The following is a 19,349-nucleotide window of genomic DNA, read 5'->3' on the forward strand; positions in this document are numbered from 1 at the left end:
CCAGCAGCAGGATGAGTCCTGAGAGAGACCAGTTATCCCAGCAGCAGGATGAGTCCTGAAGAGTTTCTTATCCGCTAGCAGTGGTCAGATAAACGGGGTTCGCTGACCTGGGCCCCCCTCGTCCTCCCAGGCTCTCCATCTCTCTCCCTCTCTCCATCTCTCCTTCTCTCTCCATCTCTCTCCTTCTCTCTCCTCCTCCCAGGCGCTCCATCTCTCTCCCTCTCTCCTTCTCTCTCCATCTCTCTTTTTCTCTCTCCTCCTCCCAGGCGCTCCATCTCTCTCCATCTCTCCTTCTCTCTCCATCTCTCTTTTTCTCTCTCCTCCTCCCAGGCACTCCATCTCTCTCCCTCTCTCTCCCTCTCTCCTCCTCCCAGGCTCTCCCCCTCTCTCCATCTCTCTCCTCCTCCCAGGCTCTCCCTCTCTCCCCATCTCTCTCCTTCTCTCTCTTCATCTCTCTCCATCTCTCTCCTCCTCACAGGCTCTCCATCTCTCTTCTCTCTTTCCATCTCTCTCCTTCTCTCTCCATCTCTCTCCTCCTCCCAGGCTCTCCCCCTCTCTCCATCTCTCTCCTCCTCCCAGGCTCTCCCTCTCTCCCCATCTCTCTCCTTCTCTCTCTTCATCTCTCTCCATCTCTCTCCTCCTCACAGGCTCTCCATCTCTCTTCTCTCTCTCCATCTCTCTTCTCTCTTTCCATCTCTCTTCTTCTCTCTCCATCTCTCTCCTCCTCCCAGGCTCTCCATCTCTCTTCTCTCTTTCCATCTCTCTTCTTCTCTCTCCATCTCTCTCCTCCTCCCAGGCTCTCCATCTCTCTTCTCTCTTTCCATCTCTCTTCTTCTCTCTCCATCTCTCCCCTTCTCTCTCCTCTCTCTCCATCTCTCTTCTCTCTCTCCATCTCTCTTCTCTCTTTCCATCTCTCTCCTTCTCTCTCCATCTCTCTCCATCTCTCTCCTCCTCCCAGGCTCTCCATCTCTCTTCTCTCTTTCCATCTCTCTTCTTCTCTCTCCATCTCTCCCCTTCTCTCTCCTTCTCTCTCCTCTCTCTCCATCTCTCTTCTCTCTCTCCATCTCTCTTCTCTCTTTCCATCTCTCTTCTCTCTCCATCTCTCCCCTTCTCTCTCCATCTCTCTTCTCTCTCTCCATCTCTCTTCTCTCTTTCCATCTCCCTCCTTCTCTCTCCATCTCTCCCCTTCTCTCTCCTCTCTCTCCATCCCTCTCTTCATCTCTTGTACTTGCTCTCTCTCGGCCAGGCTGAAGGACAGGAATCATGATGTAACTTCCTGTAAGTGACTTCCTGTGAATGGGTATTGTGATGTAACTTCCTGTAAGTGACTTCCTGTGAATGGGTATTGTGGTGAGCAGACATACATGTGAGTAACACTCCAGGCCTACAGCAATAATCACCAAAAACACATTTGGGGACATCTGCTATGACTTCAAAAGTCCTCTTCAGGCGCGTTTAGAGACACTGTGCAACAGTGGTGTCCTATTACACTGAGATCAGAGCATTGCACATCTGAAAAGAGTGGCCAATGTCCCAAGCTGGAGTCAGAGCAGGAGACTCTGGCGTGAACACAGACCGGGTGATCCTGACTGAATAAGGTCACGATCACCTTGTACCACTACAGATTAAACACTGCTCATTTGCTCTTGCTGACCGGCAATGAAGCAAGATATCTGAGGCAAGATATATTGGAATGGAAGCAAGCTAAATAGTTAACATATTGAACTGAATAAATAACATATTGCTGCATCAAACAGACACAATAATGTACTGGTACTAATCAGCTACAAACCAACAAGAATCTAATTGAAAAAAAGTGTCATTAAGAAACATCTAAAATCACAAAAGGTTGCAAATATCAAGACAGCAGAACAAAATGATTCTCTCAGTCCCAACAGAGAAGCAGTACTGACAATCTCTGAAATCTGACCAGAAATCCAGTACAATAGAATGCTTGCTAGCTAGGCCAGACTTATTAAAGACACTATCTTTAATCTTTCCACGGGAGCAGACAGTCATTGGACATGCCGTGGCTGGCAACCTAATCCGAGGGCACCTGTCTGTCTTGCCCCACGTTGGGCGCGGCATTCGGGGCAGACGCCCTGCAGGTCTGCTGGGAGCCAGGGGGGCGGGGGCCGGGGGGGGAGCTAGCTCATATCACGCAGGCCTTATTACCACGTTATAACTACATATTATAAGGCCTCCAATATGCTAAGAGCGTCAAGCCCCTTGTGCCACGCACAGGACAGGAGGACTGGGCCGGTCTCATCACACTTCCTCCTGGGCTCAGACTCACGTCTGACTGAGGCTCCAGAGGCTGAGATCAGAGGCCGCTATGGAGGCTGAGATCAGAAAGGGCTCCAGAGGCTGCTATGATCTGAGATCAGGAAGGGCTCCAGAGGCTGATCTGAGATCAGGAAGGGCTCCAGAGGCTGAGATCAGAGGCTGAGATCAGGAAGGGCTCCAGAGGCTGCTATGATCTGAGATCAGGAAGGGCTCCAGAGGCTGCTATGATCTGAGATCAGGAAGGGCTCCAGAGGCTGATCTGAGATCAGGAAGGGCTCCAGAGGCTGAGATCAGAGGCTGAGATCAGGAAGGGCTCCAGAGGCTGATCTGATCTGAGATCAGGAAGCAGAAGGAAAGAGCTGTTGGTTGCGTGGTGACATCATCCATCCTGAGCCCCTGTCACACGCTACGCCTCCGTGGGCGGAGGGATTCGGCGCAAGATAGACCTATTTGTTGCAAACCTCTAATCAGGTTAAAGGATTAACATGGTGGTCGGTCAAACTCTCGAGGTTTTTATATGCTATAAGAAAGTATTGATGACACCATGAACATATTAAATATGTCTGTTCTTTTGTTTTGGAGACGAGTTCTGGAGCATGTTAAATTTATCGTGCCATTTTCAAGCGGTTGAGGATGTTTTCCTTGTAGTTTGTCACACGAGGAGAACCCCTCCCCTATCCATGTTAGGCTCATTATTGGATATGTCAGCACCCTTACCTTAGCTAGCAATACTTGATATAGGCTACTAAGCTGGCTAGCTTGTGATAATTCATTCTCCAATTGAAAGACGAGCGTGTATCATGGAGGTAGCTATTGAAATTACTGAATTTAAAAAAAGGACATTTGTTTTGTTGGTTTAAGATAACTGCCAAGTAGCACACAAGCCCATAACTCAGACTGAGGCAGAATGACCTAAAGGTCCATCACCAATGTGTGGATTTGATATCTTACTGAGATAACTGACCTGTGCTGTTCTCACACATGTATGTGAATCACCAGCCAGGAGGCGGTGAGAAGAGACCAACACATCCAGGGAGTTCACACATCTCCCCCCGTCTCAGAGCTGAGCAAACAGCTCCTGCCTCAAAAACAAGCCAACCCTCCTATTAAAGTCTGCCACTGCAGTTCTGGCTTGTGGTTAGAATTGAAACATTTGAAGTTGTGATGCAGAGAATGCTCTTTAGGAGCGCCACTATTATGCCAGGACGCCGGTTCTGTGTGAAGTACAGTCTTCTAGGTGTGGCTAAACTAACAAGCTCAAAACTCTCAGTCAGTCTGCGTGTTCACAATCCATGAACACAAGTCAAGGGAGAGGGGGCGAAGCCAAGTAACATTGGAGCTTCAATAATAAAGCAAAGACGCACACTGGAGCTCCTGGAAACCTACCAACCTCACCCATTATTAGTCAACAACCGGGAGTGGCGAATATACGGGCCAACAGACCAGCGAGCTTCATTACACAGCATATGAAAAAGCAAGCCCTGGTGATCTAGCCTGTAGGAAGCAACACCTCTGCATTATTTATCAGCCCTGTTCAGCTCCCTGTTCAGCAGCACGGGTCATTTGTAAGCGTTTTGCTAGTGGCTCACTGCAACCAAGCACCTTTCTCAGGTCAGCTTGCCTGCTAGACATCCAATCAGCCTGGCAGAGAACGGACACCGTTTAGGTGAATGAACTTGGAACAGAGTGTTGTAGTAGCCATGCATATAACACACTAGTCAGTCTACTATACAGTCTTACTAAAGACAGATGGACAGGTAACGATGTGCAGTGAGAGAGCAAATGTGTTGATCAAAACATACATTCCCTTCAGCTTTTAAAGATAACTTGACTGAATTAGCCGATAAATCCGGCACAGTACACCCGTCCTTATTCAACCGTGACTCAACAGGAAGACGATGTGGCATTGCCTGTTTGAGTGTAAACAAAAGATGTGTATACTTGTATTGTCTTAACGTTACCTGTATAACCTGCACACCAGCCCCAAGACGACACTATCGCCAACAGCCATTTGAACATCATCCCTTCGATTTGCCAGAAGGCGCCACTATCCATTACTCTCAGGGGTTGAAGAAGGATTAAGTAGAGGCAATAGGAAGGGATGGCGACAAAGTTGTTGATTAACATAAAAACGAAGCGAAGCAACGATTTCAGCAGAGTCCAGCCCAGCTTGCGGGCGTCTTCCAGAAGCTGTGCCATTCTGATGCCCACCGCCTGTGGAGAGACAGAGATAAACAGAACGTGTCACGGATAACATTGTAGACTTGGTGATGCGTGTGTTTGAATGGGGCCGCTGTTGACAGTTAGCATAGTCGCAGTAATACATACACACACACACACACACACACACACACAGAGACACACACACACACACACACACACACACAGACACACACAGAGACACACACACACACACACACACACACACACACACCCACACACACACAGAGACACACACACACACACACACACACACACACACACAGAGACACACACACACAGAGACACACACAGAGACACACACACACACACACACACACACACACACACACACACACACAGAAAATAGCTCACGCTAGGGGAGTACCATTGATACCGTTAGCATAATTCTCGAGCCACGGAATAGAGGTGAGCTGTCATTATCAAGCTACCTCGAAGCAAACATATCAATATAGCACACAACTTCAACTTTCATTTTCTAAATTCACCGGATAGCTGGTTAGCAAGCTATAGAGCAAGCTAAGGGTCTACAGGACACCCTGTAAAAGGATCATATCTAGCCCTAGCTAGCATGCACCCGGTACTGGCTTAGATTGGGAACTCGTTTGGAGCCCCTAAGCATCCGCCGGTACCCCAGTGTGTTTGCTGATCCCACCCCGGCAGTCTGCATGTACATCTTTACAATACCACGCAAGAATAACTAAACAAGAATAATTAAACACATCTTTCTCATAACCCTCCAGCTAGCAAAACCCATTTGAAAACCTTGTAGCTGATCAGGCATCCAAACAAAGTGACGTCAGCAAGGTCAGTGATTTATATCCTCCATAAAGTGTTAAGTTAACTCCACATTTAACCTCCGAAGTTATGGACACCTATGAATTAATCGGAGAGATCATTTTGGCTTTTTACTAGTTAACGCAACACATTAAATGATAAAGTAGTGAAGTTATCTAACCCGCAGACTGCTGGATCTCTGCTCCGCCCTTATCCACTGATCTCGCCTGGCCACGTGACGGGCCATCGCTCAGGTCATTTAAAACGAACACACCCCACATTGAGACCCACTACCTCCTCGCATACTTCACAGCTAAAGTGATCTAGCTGTGCCCGCTGTGCCATGGGGTTGCACTCAAAACTAGTAGATATCACCTAGCAAACAATTGTTTTCAATCTTCCACTCACCTAGTTGTCCCCGTCCTGGTCCCAGTGTGAAACCCCGGGTGAACACCCCCGCCAGCAGCAGAGACAGCTAGGCTAGCCCTCTAGCTGGCTTAAGATGGATGAATGTCAATTCACATGTAGCTAGCACGTTTAGTCAACATGTTAGCTAGCAATACCGTTGAACACTGGTCTTGTCTATGAGACTCATAGTCCTACTAGCTGTGAAGCTACATCCGGGTCCCGTCCTCCGGCTAGCTAGGCAGACCGTTAGAGGGGTCCCGTCCCACGGCTAGCTAGGCTAGGCAGACCGTTAGAGGGGTCCCGTCACACGGCTAGCTAGGCTAGGCAGACCGTTAGCTAGCCGTTAGCTAGCCGTCCCTGTGTTCCTGTGCATCTCAATCAATGGCAGCTCACTGGAATAATCCCATCGATTCAACATCAGTCAGTCACAACCCGGCCTCCTTTGTCCCAACAGCAAAAAGGTCCTTGGTGAAATAATCATAGGATGATCATGATTAAAATGGTGTATTTTTGTCCCTCAGCAGCCGGCGACCGTTAGAGACCGTTGGGTTCTGATCAGCTCGCTCGAGCTCACCACTCAGCAGGGAGGAGCTAGGAAACGCGCCTAGGTCGCACGCGCAGAGAGGAGCTAGGAAACGGCCCCTAGGTCGCACGCGCAGAGAGGAGCTAGGAAACGGCCCCTAGGTCGCACGCGCAGAGAGGAGCTAGGAAACGGCCCCTAGGTCGCACGCGCAGAGAGGAGCTAGGAAACGGCCCTAGGTCGCACGCGCACGCTCACGTTCTTGCGTCGACAGCTTTTTTTCTGTGGTCATTTTGTGGGAGCGATGTCCTTTCATCAACACTCCTGTCTTCCTTATGACTAGGAAAGAGGAGAGACATAAATTAATATTTAAATTGACTACTTTGTGCCCAGTCAGGGATCCATCCCCTTATAAACACTCCTGTCTTCCTTGTGACTAGGAAAGAGGAAAGACATACATTAATATTTAAATTGACTACTTTGTGCCCAGTCAGGGATCCATCCCCTTATAAACACTCCTGTCCTCCTCCCCTTATAAACACTCCTGTCCTCCTTATGACTAGGAAAGAGGAAAGACATCAATTAATATTTAAATTGACTACTTTGTGCCCAGTCAGGGAGCGATCCCCTTTCATCAACACTCCTGTCTTCCTTATGACTAGGAAATAGGAAAGACATTAATTCATATTTAAATTGATGTACTCAAACAAGACATTCGGGAGAAGCTGGAGCTACAGCACCGAATTAGACAGCTGTTCAGCACAATGTAATAGAGCTCAGAGCTGATGATATTGAGGACTGTTAAGTTACATTAGAAAGGAAATGCTTATAGTTGATTACAAGATCCACAAACGTATAGTCACTAAGGTTCGAGTTTTGTCACCAAGTTTCGAAACCTCCTATTGTTTGAATAAATAACTCAAATCTATAATATTTTGAACCGCAATTGTGCTTCAGCCATCATGAATTCAGTTCGCGGTGATGGACTGCCCCCTGTTGTCACACGAGTGGCGTGCACGCCAGAGTAGCGGGAGCGCGCGTCACAGGGCAGAGTAGGGCTGGTTTAGGGATGAACATATTCTCAATATTTCTGAGCGCTGATATTGTTGCCAATATAACATTTTTCACTATCGTACTCCACCACACACACACACACACGCACACACACACAAAGAAACAAGGCAAAAATTAAACGTTTTTTTTTAATAAGTGTGTAGATAAGCACACAAAATCAGACCAGACAGGTAAAGACAGAACAACAAACAAAGTAAATAACGGTCTTTCAGGCTAACAGAGCGGTTGTAGTGGATCAGAACTAGAAGCGAGCGTAGACGCTCCTCTGTGGCGCGGGCTGGGAGCCGCTGGCCTGGGAGCCGCTGGCCTGCTGCTGCTGCTGCTGCTGCTGGTGCCGGAGCTGCTGGGAGTACGGGTCCTCCAGGGACTTGACCGCCACCGTGGTCCTGGGCCCGGTCTTCCACTCGATGCCCCGCTCGTCCACCACAGACGCCTCCACGTTCACCGTGTGACTTCCCAGGATGGAGAAGTTGAGCAGGAACTGGGTGCTGAAGTAGTCGTTGTGCGGCTCCACTCTCTGTTCAATCTCATTGTTCTTACTATCCAGAGGAATCTGAATGGTGGAGATTAAGACATGGTGATATTGATTATGACTTGTTATTACAGCACTGTAACACTTACATGGGTTGTAATAACAAATCTTTGCTGCTGTTAGTTTCCTATCCATTAAAGAAGCCCACCGCGTCACTGGCAAAATACATTTAATACATGGGCTTTCTAGTAATATAGGGAAAATCCAATTAATATTGGGAATGTTGGCACTGAACTTTCAGGACTAAAGGGTTCAAATGACATGGCTGTACGTGGATTGTTCCATGTGTGTTCATTGTTAAAGAGAGGAGCAGCTGTGGAGACTGGGCTAGTAAGTGTAATCTTGCTTAGAGAGGGGGAGACACACAGGGCGGGCTGTAGCTCAGTTGGTAGAGCGGGTCGTTCAGTGATCGAAGGGTCAGCGGTTCGAATCCCAGCTCTGACTGTCCACATGTCGAAGTGTCCTTGAGCAAGACACCTAACCCCAAATTGCTCCCAATGAGCAGGTTAGCACCTTGCATGGCAGCTACCGCCATTGGTGTGTGAATGTGTGTGTGAATGGGTGAATGAGAGGCCATTGTAAAGCGCTTTGAGTGCCGCTAAGGTGGAAAAGCGCTATATAAGTGCAGTCCATTTACCATTTACTCCTCTGCAATATGCTCACCTTGTACTCGGGCCCAGGCTTGCTCTGCAGAGTGGAGCTCACGTTGAGGCAGACCGATTGGATCTTTCGGAACAGGCCGGGGGTGGAGCCATGCTGGACCACGCCCTCCACCTTCAGGGTCAGCTGCTGGTTGTTCTGGACCGGGACCGGTTCTGTTGGGGTCCGGGGGGATGGAGAGAGCGCGAGCTGGAAAAACAAAACAAAAAGTCAAGTCTGGATCCAATTCAAAGTAAAGAGTGCTCAATGAAAAAATAACTTAATGTTAATCGTGTCTTTAGGGGAATGATGCTCCAGATTTGAATAGGTACACATGGAGGAGCAGTTACCTTAATACTGAATAGGTATACATGGAGGAGCAGTTACCTTAATACTGAATAGGTATACATGGAGGAGCAGTTACCTTAATACTGAATAGGTATACATGGAGGAGCAGTTACCTTAATACTGAATAGGTATACATGGAGGAGCAGTTACCTTAATACTGAATAGGTATACATGGAGGAGCAGTTACCTTAATACTGAATAGGTATACATGGAGGAGCAGTTACCTTAATACTGAATAGGTATACATGGAGGAGCAGTTACCTTAATACTGAATAGGTATACATGGAGGAGCAGTTACCTTAATACTGAATAGGTATACATGGAGGAGCAGTTACCTTAATACTGAATAGGTACACATGGAGGAGCAGTTACCTTAATACTGGTTGACTGCAGCTTTTGGAAGAAGTACCTCTGGAAGGACATGGGGACCTTAAGCAGAGCTATGACTGCATCACACAGACAGCCAGTGTGCTACAAAAACAAAATAATACAATTTTGACCAAACCCAGACCAATAGAAAGTAAAGCATTAGAGTGCATGAGATGAGCCTCAAACAAGATTAAGTTAACAAATGAAATGTTTAAACGTTTCCATAAAGCTATTACTTAACCCTTTGAATACGACCGTCACCCCCGGCAAAATTTAAGAAATATCTAATCCCCCTCCCCCACCCAAATTAAATAAATAAAAATAAAATAAAAAACAAACAAATTCCAACACTTCCTGAGAACTGAGAAGCTGCGCTTTCTAGTAAAATATAAAAAATAGGGAAAATCCAATTAATATTCAGAATGTTGTCACTGTACTCACTGTACTAAAAGGGTTAATAGAATCTTGATCTGTCACATGAGCTCACCTGGTAGGACACAGGTGGTAGTCACATGATGCTCACCTGGTAGGAGAGGGGTGGTAGTCACATGATGCTCACCTGGTAGGAGAGGGGTGGTAGTCACATGATGCTCACCTGGTAGGAGACGGGCGGGTGCTTCCTGCTGAGGCGCTCCACCTCCTCCAGGACGTGGGTGAACACGGACATGATCCTCCTCTCGTACTCGCTCTCCGTCTGCACCGGGCCCAGCGCGCCATACTCCTGGAAACTGGTCAACAACAGGAAGACGGTCCAGTTTAAACCTCCAAGCAAGCAAGCATCCATCCATCCATCCATGCATCCATCCATGCATCCATCCATCCATCCACCCACCCACCCACCCATCCATCCATCCATCCATCCATCCACCCACCCATCCCTCCCTCCCTCCCTCCCTCCCTCCCTCCCTCCCTCCCACCCACCCATCCATACATCCATCCATCCACCCATCCACCCATCCATCCATCCATCATTTGATTTGTTTGGATATTCCATCAGGATCAAATGAATCTGATTTAAGGATGAGTAGCTAGGGTTAGCAGATTGCTTCTCAATGAAAATTCTGCAAAAACAATGTTAGCGTAGCCCTTTAGCATCCCGACCCCCCCCCCCCAGCAGCTGGGTGCTGTTAGCCGGTCCCATGCTAGCTGAGGGAGTCTCTCTGGGTGCTGTTAGCCCGTCCCATGCTAGCTGAGGGAGTCTCTCTGGGTGCTGTTAGCCCGTCCCATGCTGGCTGAGGGAGTCTCTCTGGGTGCTGTTAGCCCGTCCCATGCTGGCTGAGGGAGTCTCTCTGGGTGCTGTTAGCCCGTCCCATGCTAGCTGAGGGAGTCTCTCTGGGTGCCGTTAGCTGGTCCCATGCTGGCTGAGGGAGTCTCTCTCTCACCTGGCAGACTGGGGTTCGAGGATCAGCGCCTGGATGACGTGGGACACAAGCAGGCAGCCCTGCTGCTGACTGGGCCGAGGGTTAAAGAGACGCTGCCATGGTGGATAGACACACATTCACTACATATCCAACCAAGTCTATACTGTAGTATATACACACAACATGTTTACTGTAGTATATACACACATGTTTACTGTAGTATACACACACAACATGTTTACTGTAGTATATACTGTACACACAACATGTTTACTGTAGTATATACACACACACAACATGTTTACTGTAGTATATACACACACACGTTTACTGTAGTATATACACACACACAACATGTTTACTGTAGTATATACACACACACAACATGTTTACTGTAGTATATATACACACGTTTACTGTAGTATACACACACAACATGTGGTTTCATCTTCCTGTGTGAGGATACAGCTCCACGTTGCGGAGGGTGGCGTTGTCGGCGTCGAAGGCGGACTGGTACAGGTCAGCGTAGCGGGCAGCCAGGGTCCGGAACTCGTCCATGGACACCCTCATCTGGGACAGAGAAGAGAGACCCAGAGAAGCACCTCACTGTGACCCTAAAGACTTCTACATATAGACTGCGTTTAAGAATCAATCCAGAACACATTCAATCATAAGGTAATTATAGACTAGACTATCATTGGGGATGTAAACAGTTAATCGACTATCGATTAATTGCCGATAAGAATTTACTCAAGTAAGATTTGGTTTCTCGATTAATTGCTTGTTAATGGAACAGAACTGTTTTGTTTTTTAAATGAACATTATCAACGGGAGTTGCGTGAAATGTAAGTTCTGTTCCACTAACAAGCAATTCATGATTTAAGGTCTGACTGCACATGAGGGATGCCGGGAAAGCGGAAGAAAGACACAAAAATGAAGCGAGCAAAGCGCAGTCCAGCGCGGGACGTTCTTATCAATTAATCCACTATCGTTTGTTAAGGTTAACAGTTATCCATTAATGAAATTCCTTGAAATTTGCACCCTAATTATCATATGAGTATGCTGATTGGTTTAGTACGTTTCCAGCCTGACCCCCCTCCCAGAGTCGTCCCTGACCCCTGACCCCCGTCCCTGACCCCGCTCCCAGCATCGTCCCTGACCCCTGACCCCCGTCCCTGACCCCTGACCCCCGTCCTGACTCTGTCCCCGGCGGTGCGTACCTGCTGGGAGATGCGTCCGCAGCGCTGCAGCTCGTTGCCGGAGGTCAGGGCGATGGTGGTGGCGATGGCGGGCGGGGGGCTGGTCTTCAGGCTGTTGCAGGTGCAGATGAGCTGGGACAGAGCCTGCAGGGTGTCGATGCGCAGCTTCACAAACTCACACTGGAACGCCAGCGGGCTCAAGGGGGTGCTGGCGGCCTGAGGGGGGGAGGGGGTTGAGAGTCAGCTTGTCCTTGTTTCTGCATTAAGGGTACAAATATATATAGTGCTAACTCTGGCGCTAGCCTACAGGGCAATGAAAGGAACAGCCCCCTCCTACCTCCAGGCCATGGTCAAACCCTACACCCCCTCCCGACCGCTACGCTACCTCAGGGCGACTGGTTGCCCCGTCACTCCGAGGCCCCTGGGGTCGATCGACACGGTCACGGCTCTTCTCTGTCCTGACCCCACGGTCACGGCTCTTCTCTGTCCTGACCCCACGGTCACGGCTCTTCTCTGTCCTGACCCCACGGTCACGGCTCTTCTCTGTCCTGACCCCACGGTCACGGCTCTTCTCTGTCCTGGCCCCGCAGTGGTGGAATGAACTGCCCACTGATGTCAGGACAGCAGAGTCACTGCCCATCTTTCACCGCAGGCTCAAAACTCATCTCTTCAAGAAGCACTACAACCATCCTCCCTCTTAAGCACCTATTGTATTTTAGATTGCTATTCTTGCACTTTGCCTTCAGCACTAGATTATGCTCTTAGTCACTTGTTTTAGAGAGAAGATGCACTTGTGAGTTCTGGCAGTAGTGAGTTCTGGCAGTAGTAGAACATTGGCTTTTCATACGTTAAATGCAATTATCGTTAGTCGCTTTGGATAAAAGCGTCTGCTAAATGACTGTAATGTAATGGCTTGTGAGTGTGAGGGACTGACCGTGAGCGATGCGATGCCCTTCTGGTAGGAGCGCAGCGCCTCGGCGATGGCGGTCATGGCGGCGCTGTAGTCTCCGTCCTCCAGGCCGCTGAGGCACTGCTCCGCCTGGGAGAACTCCTTCAGACTGTTGAGCCAGAAGTAGAAGTGCTCTGAGGCCACGCGCGTGCGCAGGCTCTGGTACAGCTCGCTGGAGAACTCGTGGCAGCCCTGGACCATACACCGACAGACCCATGAGGGCAGGCGAGAGGGCAGGCGAGAGGGCAGGCGAGAGGGCAGGCCAGCGGGCAGGGTGGGTGGGTGGGTGGGTGGCAAAGACAAACGTGAGATCATTTGTTTGTTTGATCCATTTAAATATTTCAGGTATGCATGTCAGTGATATCAGAATAGAACACCTTGGGTCAGCGACCACAGACAGAGCTTTTGACAGAGTGAAAGCAACACTGAGTGAATTTATGAAACAATCTGGAGGATGAATTAAAATTATGTGAGACATTTCAGAGATTTAAGACTCCTCAGAAGTAAGATATTTGATAAATATATGTAAATTGTTAGATTTCTGTGAATTAGGTACTGTAAGTGTTGTGTGATTGTTGCTGGGGCAAATTGTTGACTGGTGTTGTGTATTGGGTAGCTTTTTTTGGTTACAGCTATCAGATATTTTTTGTCGTGTTGCATTGTACAGTTTGTCTAATGACCAAAAAATAAACACATCAATCAATCAATCAGAGAGCCTATGACCACAGAGAAGACCTCACCATGCGCGAGGCCTGCCGGGCGATGCGGTACACCGTCCATCCGTTGGCCACGTTCTCCAGGTGCTGCTTGATCACCATCTTCACCTCCGCCGACAGGGACGCCTGACTGGCCACGAACACCACCGTGGCCAAGGACACCTGCAGTGGACCAAGGGAGGGACATGGTGTGGCGTCTGGTGACGGGTTTTAATAGTACACAACTGATAAAGGACAAAACTGCATAATGTGTATACCAACTTAATAATGTGCATACTAACTTGTTAATTTTTTATTGTATTTTAGTTTGTATTTGCATGTATGTATATTTGTATGATTTGTTTGTATATTTGTATGATTTGTATATTTGTTTGTATTATATGTGGACCCCAGGAAGAATAACTGTCACATTGGGTGATAGCTAATGGGGATCCAGAATAAACATGAAACATGAAGCTACTTCTATTCTCAATAGAGACATGATGAATAAACATTAAACATGAAACTACTTCTATTCTCAATAGAGACATGATGAATAAACATGAAACATGAAACTACTTCTATTCTCAATAGAGACATGATGAATAAACATGAAACATGAAACTACTTCTATTCTCAATAGAGACATGATGAATAAACATGAAACATGAAGCTACTTCTATTCTCAATAGAGACATGATGAATAAACATGAAACATGAAACTACTTCTATTCTCAATAGAGACATGATGAATAAACATGAAGCTACTTCTATTCTCAATAGAGACATGATGGTAATAGAAGGACCCTGACCAGAAGCTCCTGCTGCTTATGGGAGTTGGAGTGGCTGGCGACGGTGAACAGGTCCACCAGATCTCCCAGCATGCCCTCTCCCAGCACGGGGAGCTGGGTAGCGATGGCCGCCAGAGCGTGACACATGAGAACGCGGGACGAGTCGTGGGCGGAGTGCAGCTGGCACAGCAGGAACTCCACCGCCGATTGGCTTAGGTGAGGGCGACTCTTCAGCAGACGAACCAATGAGGTGAGGGCTGTCTGTGAAGAGAGGGAACCAATGAGGTGAGGGCTGTCTGTAAAGAGGGGGAACCAATGAGGTGAGGGCTGTCTGTAAAGAGAGGGAACCAATGAGGTGAGGGCTGTCTGTAAAGAGAGGGAACCAATGAGGTGAGGGCTGTCTGTAAAGAGGGGGAACCAATGAGGTGAGGGCTGTCTGTAAAGAGGGGGAACCAATGAGGTGAGGGCTGTCTGTAAAGAGGGGGAACCAATGAGGTGAGGGCTGTCTGTAAAGAGGGGGTTAAAACAAGGGAATGAGGTGGAGAGGATGGCAAAACCAGGACAGAAAGGAAGGAGTAAAGAGGAAGAGAAGCCTTGGCCTTTGACCTTTAGCGTGGCCTGAGCCCCGGGGCCGTCATCCTGACTGCAGAGAATCAGCAGAGACTCCACCCCCATCACCGTGTCCTTCTCCAGCTGCACCATGTCTGGGGAGGAACCACACAGGAACCACACAGGCTCAGAACCATACACTCTAGAAAACAATACACCAGAACCACACAGGAACCAGACAGGCTCAGAACCATACACTCTAGAAAACAATACACCAGAACCACACAGGAACCACACAGGAACCACACAGGAACCACACAGGCTTAGAACCATACACTCTAGAAATATTGATTAATATATAGGATTCTGCTCTTAGTCACTTGTTTCAGAAAGGAGATGCACTTGTGAGTTCAGGCAAGTAGTAGTACTTATACCTACGTTAAATGTTTTGAATAAAAGCATCTGCTAATTGACTGTAATGTAGTGTCATCTAAGCCTTGGGCCTGGTAGATTATACAGGGTGAATGGAAGCCCGGGGCAGATCAGTCCCAGAATGCCCTCCTCCCTGCCCACCCGTCTCCCGGGGCAGATCAGTCCCAGAATGCCCTCCTCCCTGCCCACCTGTCTCCCGGGGCAGATCAGTCCCAGAATGCCCTCCTCCCTGCCCAGATCAGTCCCAGAATGCCCTCCTCCCTGCCCACCTGTCTCCCGGGGCAGATCAGTCCCAGAATGCCCTCCTCCCTGCCCACCTTTCTCCCGGGGCAGATCAGTCCCAGAATGCCCTCCTCCCTGCCCACCTGTCTCCCGGGGCAGATCAGTCCCAGAATGCCCTCCTCCCTGCCCACCTTTCTCCCGGGGCAGATCAGTCCCAGAATGCCCTCCTCCCTGCCCACCTTTCTCCCGGGGCAGATCAGTCCCAGAATGCCCTCCTCCCTGCCCACCTGTCTCCCGGGGCAGATCAGTCCCAGAATGCCCTCCTCCCTACCCACCCGTCTCCCGGGGCAGATCAGTCCCAGAATGCCCTCCTCCCTGCCCAGATCAGTCCCAGAATGCCCTCCTCCCTGCCCACCCGTCTCCCTGCCCAGATCAGTCCCAGGATGCCCTCCTCCCTGCCCACCTTTCTCCCGGGGCAGATCAGTCCCAGAATGCCCTCCTCCCTGCTCACCTTTCTCCGGACAGGAAACGGCGATGTTGGCGAGCACAGAGACTCCATGAGCGGCCACGGCCAGGTTGCTGTGGTAACAGCATTCTTCTGCCAGCTTAACCAGGTCAGTGAGCCAGGGGGAGACTGAGGGGCCACCTAGGGGGGAGACTAGCGTAACCAGGTCAGTGAGCCGGGGGGAGACTGACGGGCCACCTAGGGGGGAGACTAGCGTAACCAGGTCAGTGAGCCGGGGGGAGACTAGCGTAACCAGGTCAGTGAGCCGGGGGGAGACTAGCGTAACCAGGTCAGTGAGCCGGGGGGAGACTAGCGTAACCAGGTCAGTGAGCCGGGGGGAGACTAGCGTAACCAGGTCAGTGAGCCGGGGGGAGACTGAAGGGCCACCTAGGGGGGAGACTAGCGTAACCAGGTCAGTGAGCCGGGGGGAGACTAGCGTAACCAGGTCAGTGGGCCGGGGGGAGACTGAAGGGCCACCTAGGGGGGAGACTAGCGTAACCAGGTCAGTGAGCCGGGGGGAGACTGAAGGGCCACCTAGGGGGGAGACTAGCGTAACCAGGTCAGTGAGCCGGGGGGAGACTAGCGTAACCAGGTCAGTGAGCCGGGGGGAGACTAGCGTAACCAGGTCAGTGAGCCGGGGGGAGACTGAAGGGCCACCTAGGGGGGAGAGGAACGCTGAAGGGTTTCTGCATCCTGCTCCTTTTCAACCGTGGGTGTGTAAATGGGTGTGTATTGTGTCAAGTTGACAAATATGGGCTTGTCTATTGATTAAATGTACAGATCCATGTAATAAATAACTAAATATCTAAATAAATGTTCTTCATAATGTTGAAGTCAAGAGTCAAAATACTGAAATCGATTTCAAAACAAACAGTCAATGCAGGATAATCTCAATGTTCCTACCGGTTCCTGCGCTGAAGTATTGCTTGATGGCGATGGTTCCAGACAGGGTGGAGAGCACGGACAGCATGCCCAGCTTCAGGCTGTTGTAGGGGATACTCAGGGCACACTCACACAGGGTCTGCACACACACGGGACAACACAGCGCAGAGTGTAAACTTACTGTTGCAAAAATGCTTCCACTATCAAAAACACAGGACATGAAAAGCTTTATCCTCTGGGAACGTGCCTGTGTGTTCTCCCTGGTCCAGAGGTGGGGAGACTTCTTAGCCAACACCTTCAGGTCCTGGATGGCCAGTCTCTTCACAGCCTTCCTGGGGTCCTCTTTCAGGTACTGGAGAAGCAGCTGTAACTGCAGAAGGAAACAGAAGAATGTCACCCCAAACCACATTTCAAGTGTGATATGGATTAACGGAATTAGGAGACTAACACACTCATTTGGAATGTGTCCAGGGTGGTGGTGTAGTGTGTGTGTACAGAATACTAGCAGCTTGTCCAGACAGTGTGCCAGGGAAATCAGGTCACTGTTTCTCTCCGCGGTGTGTCGGGTCACAGCCCTACCTGTTTGGGGATGTCGACCAGGGAGGAGGCGGCCAGCTGCGTGAAGGTGTGCAGGGTGACGATGACCATGGGCGTGGAGGGGTAGGAGGTGACCAGCTGCTGGAGCAGCTCTCTGCTGCTGGTGGCCAGGCTGGCCTCGTGGTGCATGTGCTGCAGCATGGGGATCAGCTTCAGCTTCAGGTCCACCGGCGTGTCCAGACCTAGCAGGGACAGGCGGGGAACAAACTCATCACCACAAAGGGCAGGGTCATACTGGCACGCCCAGAGACCTGGATCAAATCACCTCCGAGCATTAACTCTACAATGGTATCCTGAATGGGCGACGTTGAGAGTTATAGATTCTACTCAGTAGGTAGCTTTGTTAGAGTCCAATATCCATGTGTGGTAGCTTTGATCATGTGATGTTAAGACCACATATTTTACCTTGAATCATCTCACTGATTTTGTTGCAAATTCCAGCAGCAAAGTCTCTGCAGATTGAGAAAAAGTCAAATACCAATATCACACTTCTATATGCTGTGATTTCTCTGAAGTAAACCAAAGATGGTCTGGCAGGTATCACAACATGCCATGTGCATCTAACATAATAAAATCCTTACTTTGACTGTGCAGAGAAGCTGGCAGCTGCAAAAATGGCCGCCTCTACTTCCACATTGTCATGGGAGTCAAGACTTTGGCGAATGCTGTGGTGGGCGTTCTTCCTTTCAGGGATGATGGACGCCAAACTGCCAAGCATCCTGAATGAAAAGATATATCATATATATACACATCGGGAAGGATGGAGGCTTTGATGTTGTATCATATTTCTTCAGAAAGGGGAGGAGAGACATGCAGGATACCTGATGGTGATGGCTCTGGCCACAGGGTCGTTGCTGTGGATGACAGAGAAAACCCTTTTGACAAACTCGTCCACATTAAGGATCTTCTCCAAGTGCTTCTCGCTCTGCTGGGTCACCTTCAGCACACACAGGCGCAGGAAGTTGTTCCTGAAAGAGGAAGAATACACGCTATATTGATACTATTCAAAATAAACAAGAGCAAACATCTTCGTTTCCATTTCGTAACATTAACATTGCAACGTGAATTATGAAAATCATCTGTACCCGAGCCTGAAGATGTCTGCCAGTTTTAGGAAAGCAGAGTTGATGAGAATAGGAAAAGGATACTTCTGGAAGAGTTTGGGGAACAGAACCACAGCCTCGCACTGCTCCCCCAGCTTGCCAGACCTCAACCCTGCAATAAGGGACAAATAAGGACAAATAAGGACAAATAAGGACAAACATAGCTAAGTAAGCCAAGGCAAGGCAAGGCAAGTTTATTTATATAGCACATTTCAGCCACAGGGCAATTCAAGGTGCTTTACATGAGACATTAAAAGCATTAAAACAAAAAGCAAGACATTATAGACATTTATAACAAAAGGCAGGACAAATTAAAAGCATTAAAACAAAAAGCAAGTCATTATAGAAGTAGCCACTCGTTCATACGATGCTACCTATGAACAAAGAGCATTAATAATACTAGGTTGCTTCACTATGCAGTAATAGCACGTTTCATAGAAGGACAGGGTCAAAACAGATAGCTACATGCTAACTAGCTAGCTAGCTGACCAGCTATCCATAACTGTACCTTTGTCCAACTCCATGAGAGCAGAGTTGGCATCCAGCTCTTGTTCCCCATACCCAGCCTCTGACAAGAAGGACCGTGCAGTAGAAAGAGACATTGTCCTGTATTGAACACTTTGCTCAAAATCAACATGAGATTAGCATCATTAGCATTAGCATCTCACAGTCGAGCACAAAGAAGCAGGAAGTGACGCAGGACCGGAAGTGCTCCACGCTCAACCAATCCCCTCCCGTGACGCAGGTTTAGCGGGACATTTGTCTCTTCCGTTCGCGGGAAAGGGCAGCTTCCACACACCCGGATCTACCCAGCTACCCCAGACGACCACCTCGGATGATTAGGAGTCGGTGACGTGAGGGAATCAACAACATTAGAAACATCACCTGGAT

At 49.0% G+C, this 19,349-nt stretch overlaps 2 protein-coding genes across 5 annotated transcripts in view; both read right to left on the reverse strand.

The window, feature by feature from the left end:
- The window catches only part of LOC311310653 (acyl-CoA:lysophosphatidylglycerol acyltransferase 1-like), a gene marked incomplete at both ends in the record, with an annotated part of 33,440 nt that extends 27,910 nt beyond the window's left edge, over nucleotides 1-5,530 (reverse strand). The window contains 2 exons of the mRNA XM_084440163.1: nucleotides 4,248-4,500; nucleotides 5,465-5,530. Of these exons, the coding sequence (XP_084296289.1) occupies nucleotides 4,248-4,500; nucleotides 5,465-5,530 (319 nt within the window). The remainder of the gene's footprint in view (nucleotides 1-4,247; nucleotides 4,501-5,464) is intronic.
- Nucleotides 5,531-7,454: 1,924 nt separating this feature from the next.
- ints7 (integrator complex subunit 7) lies at nucleotides 7,455-19,125 on the reverse strand. Of its 4 annotated transcripts, none has more exons than XM_084440208.1 (21): nucleotides 18,967-19,125; nucleotides 18,441-18,570; nucleotides 18,177-18,323; nucleotides 17,937-18,074; nucleotides 17,761-17,807; nucleotides 17,338-17,537; nucleotides 17,006-17,128; nucleotides 16,780-16,897; nucleotides 15,883-16,017; nucleotides 15,611-15,658; nucleotides 14,775-14,872; nucleotides 14,190-14,429; nucleotides 13,423-13,560; nucleotides 12,668-12,874; nucleotides 11,755-11,949; nucleotides 11,001-11,104; nucleotides 10,556-10,624; nucleotides 9,769-9,901; nucleotides 9,177-9,275; nucleotides 8,481-8,666; nucleotides 7,455-7,838 (listed from the first exon to the last, which is right to left on the reverse strand). In XM_084440208.1, the coding sequence occupies exons 1-21, from the start codon at nucleotides 19,058-19,060 to the stop codon at nucleotides 7,527-7,529; spliced, it is 2,961 nt and encodes a 986-aa protein (XP_084296334.1). In that variant the 5' UTR covers nucleotides 19,061-19,125; the 3' UTR covers nucleotides 7,455-7,526. The 4 variants fall into 4 exon arrangements, with proteins under 4 accessions (XP_084296334.1, XP_084296333.1, XP_084296336.1 ...); XM_084440207.1 differs by having other exon boundaries at nucleotides 15,883-16,029; XM_084440210.1 differs by lacking the exon at nucleotides 15,611-15,658.
- Nucleotides 19,126-19,349: the final 224 nt, after the last annotated feature.

Source organism: Borostomias antarcticus (assembly GCF_949987555.1).
Source record: "Borostomias antarcticus genome assembly, chromosome: 6".
NCBI lineage: Eukaryota > Metazoa > Chordata > Actinopteri > Stomiiformes > Stomiidae > Borostomias > Borostomias antarcticus.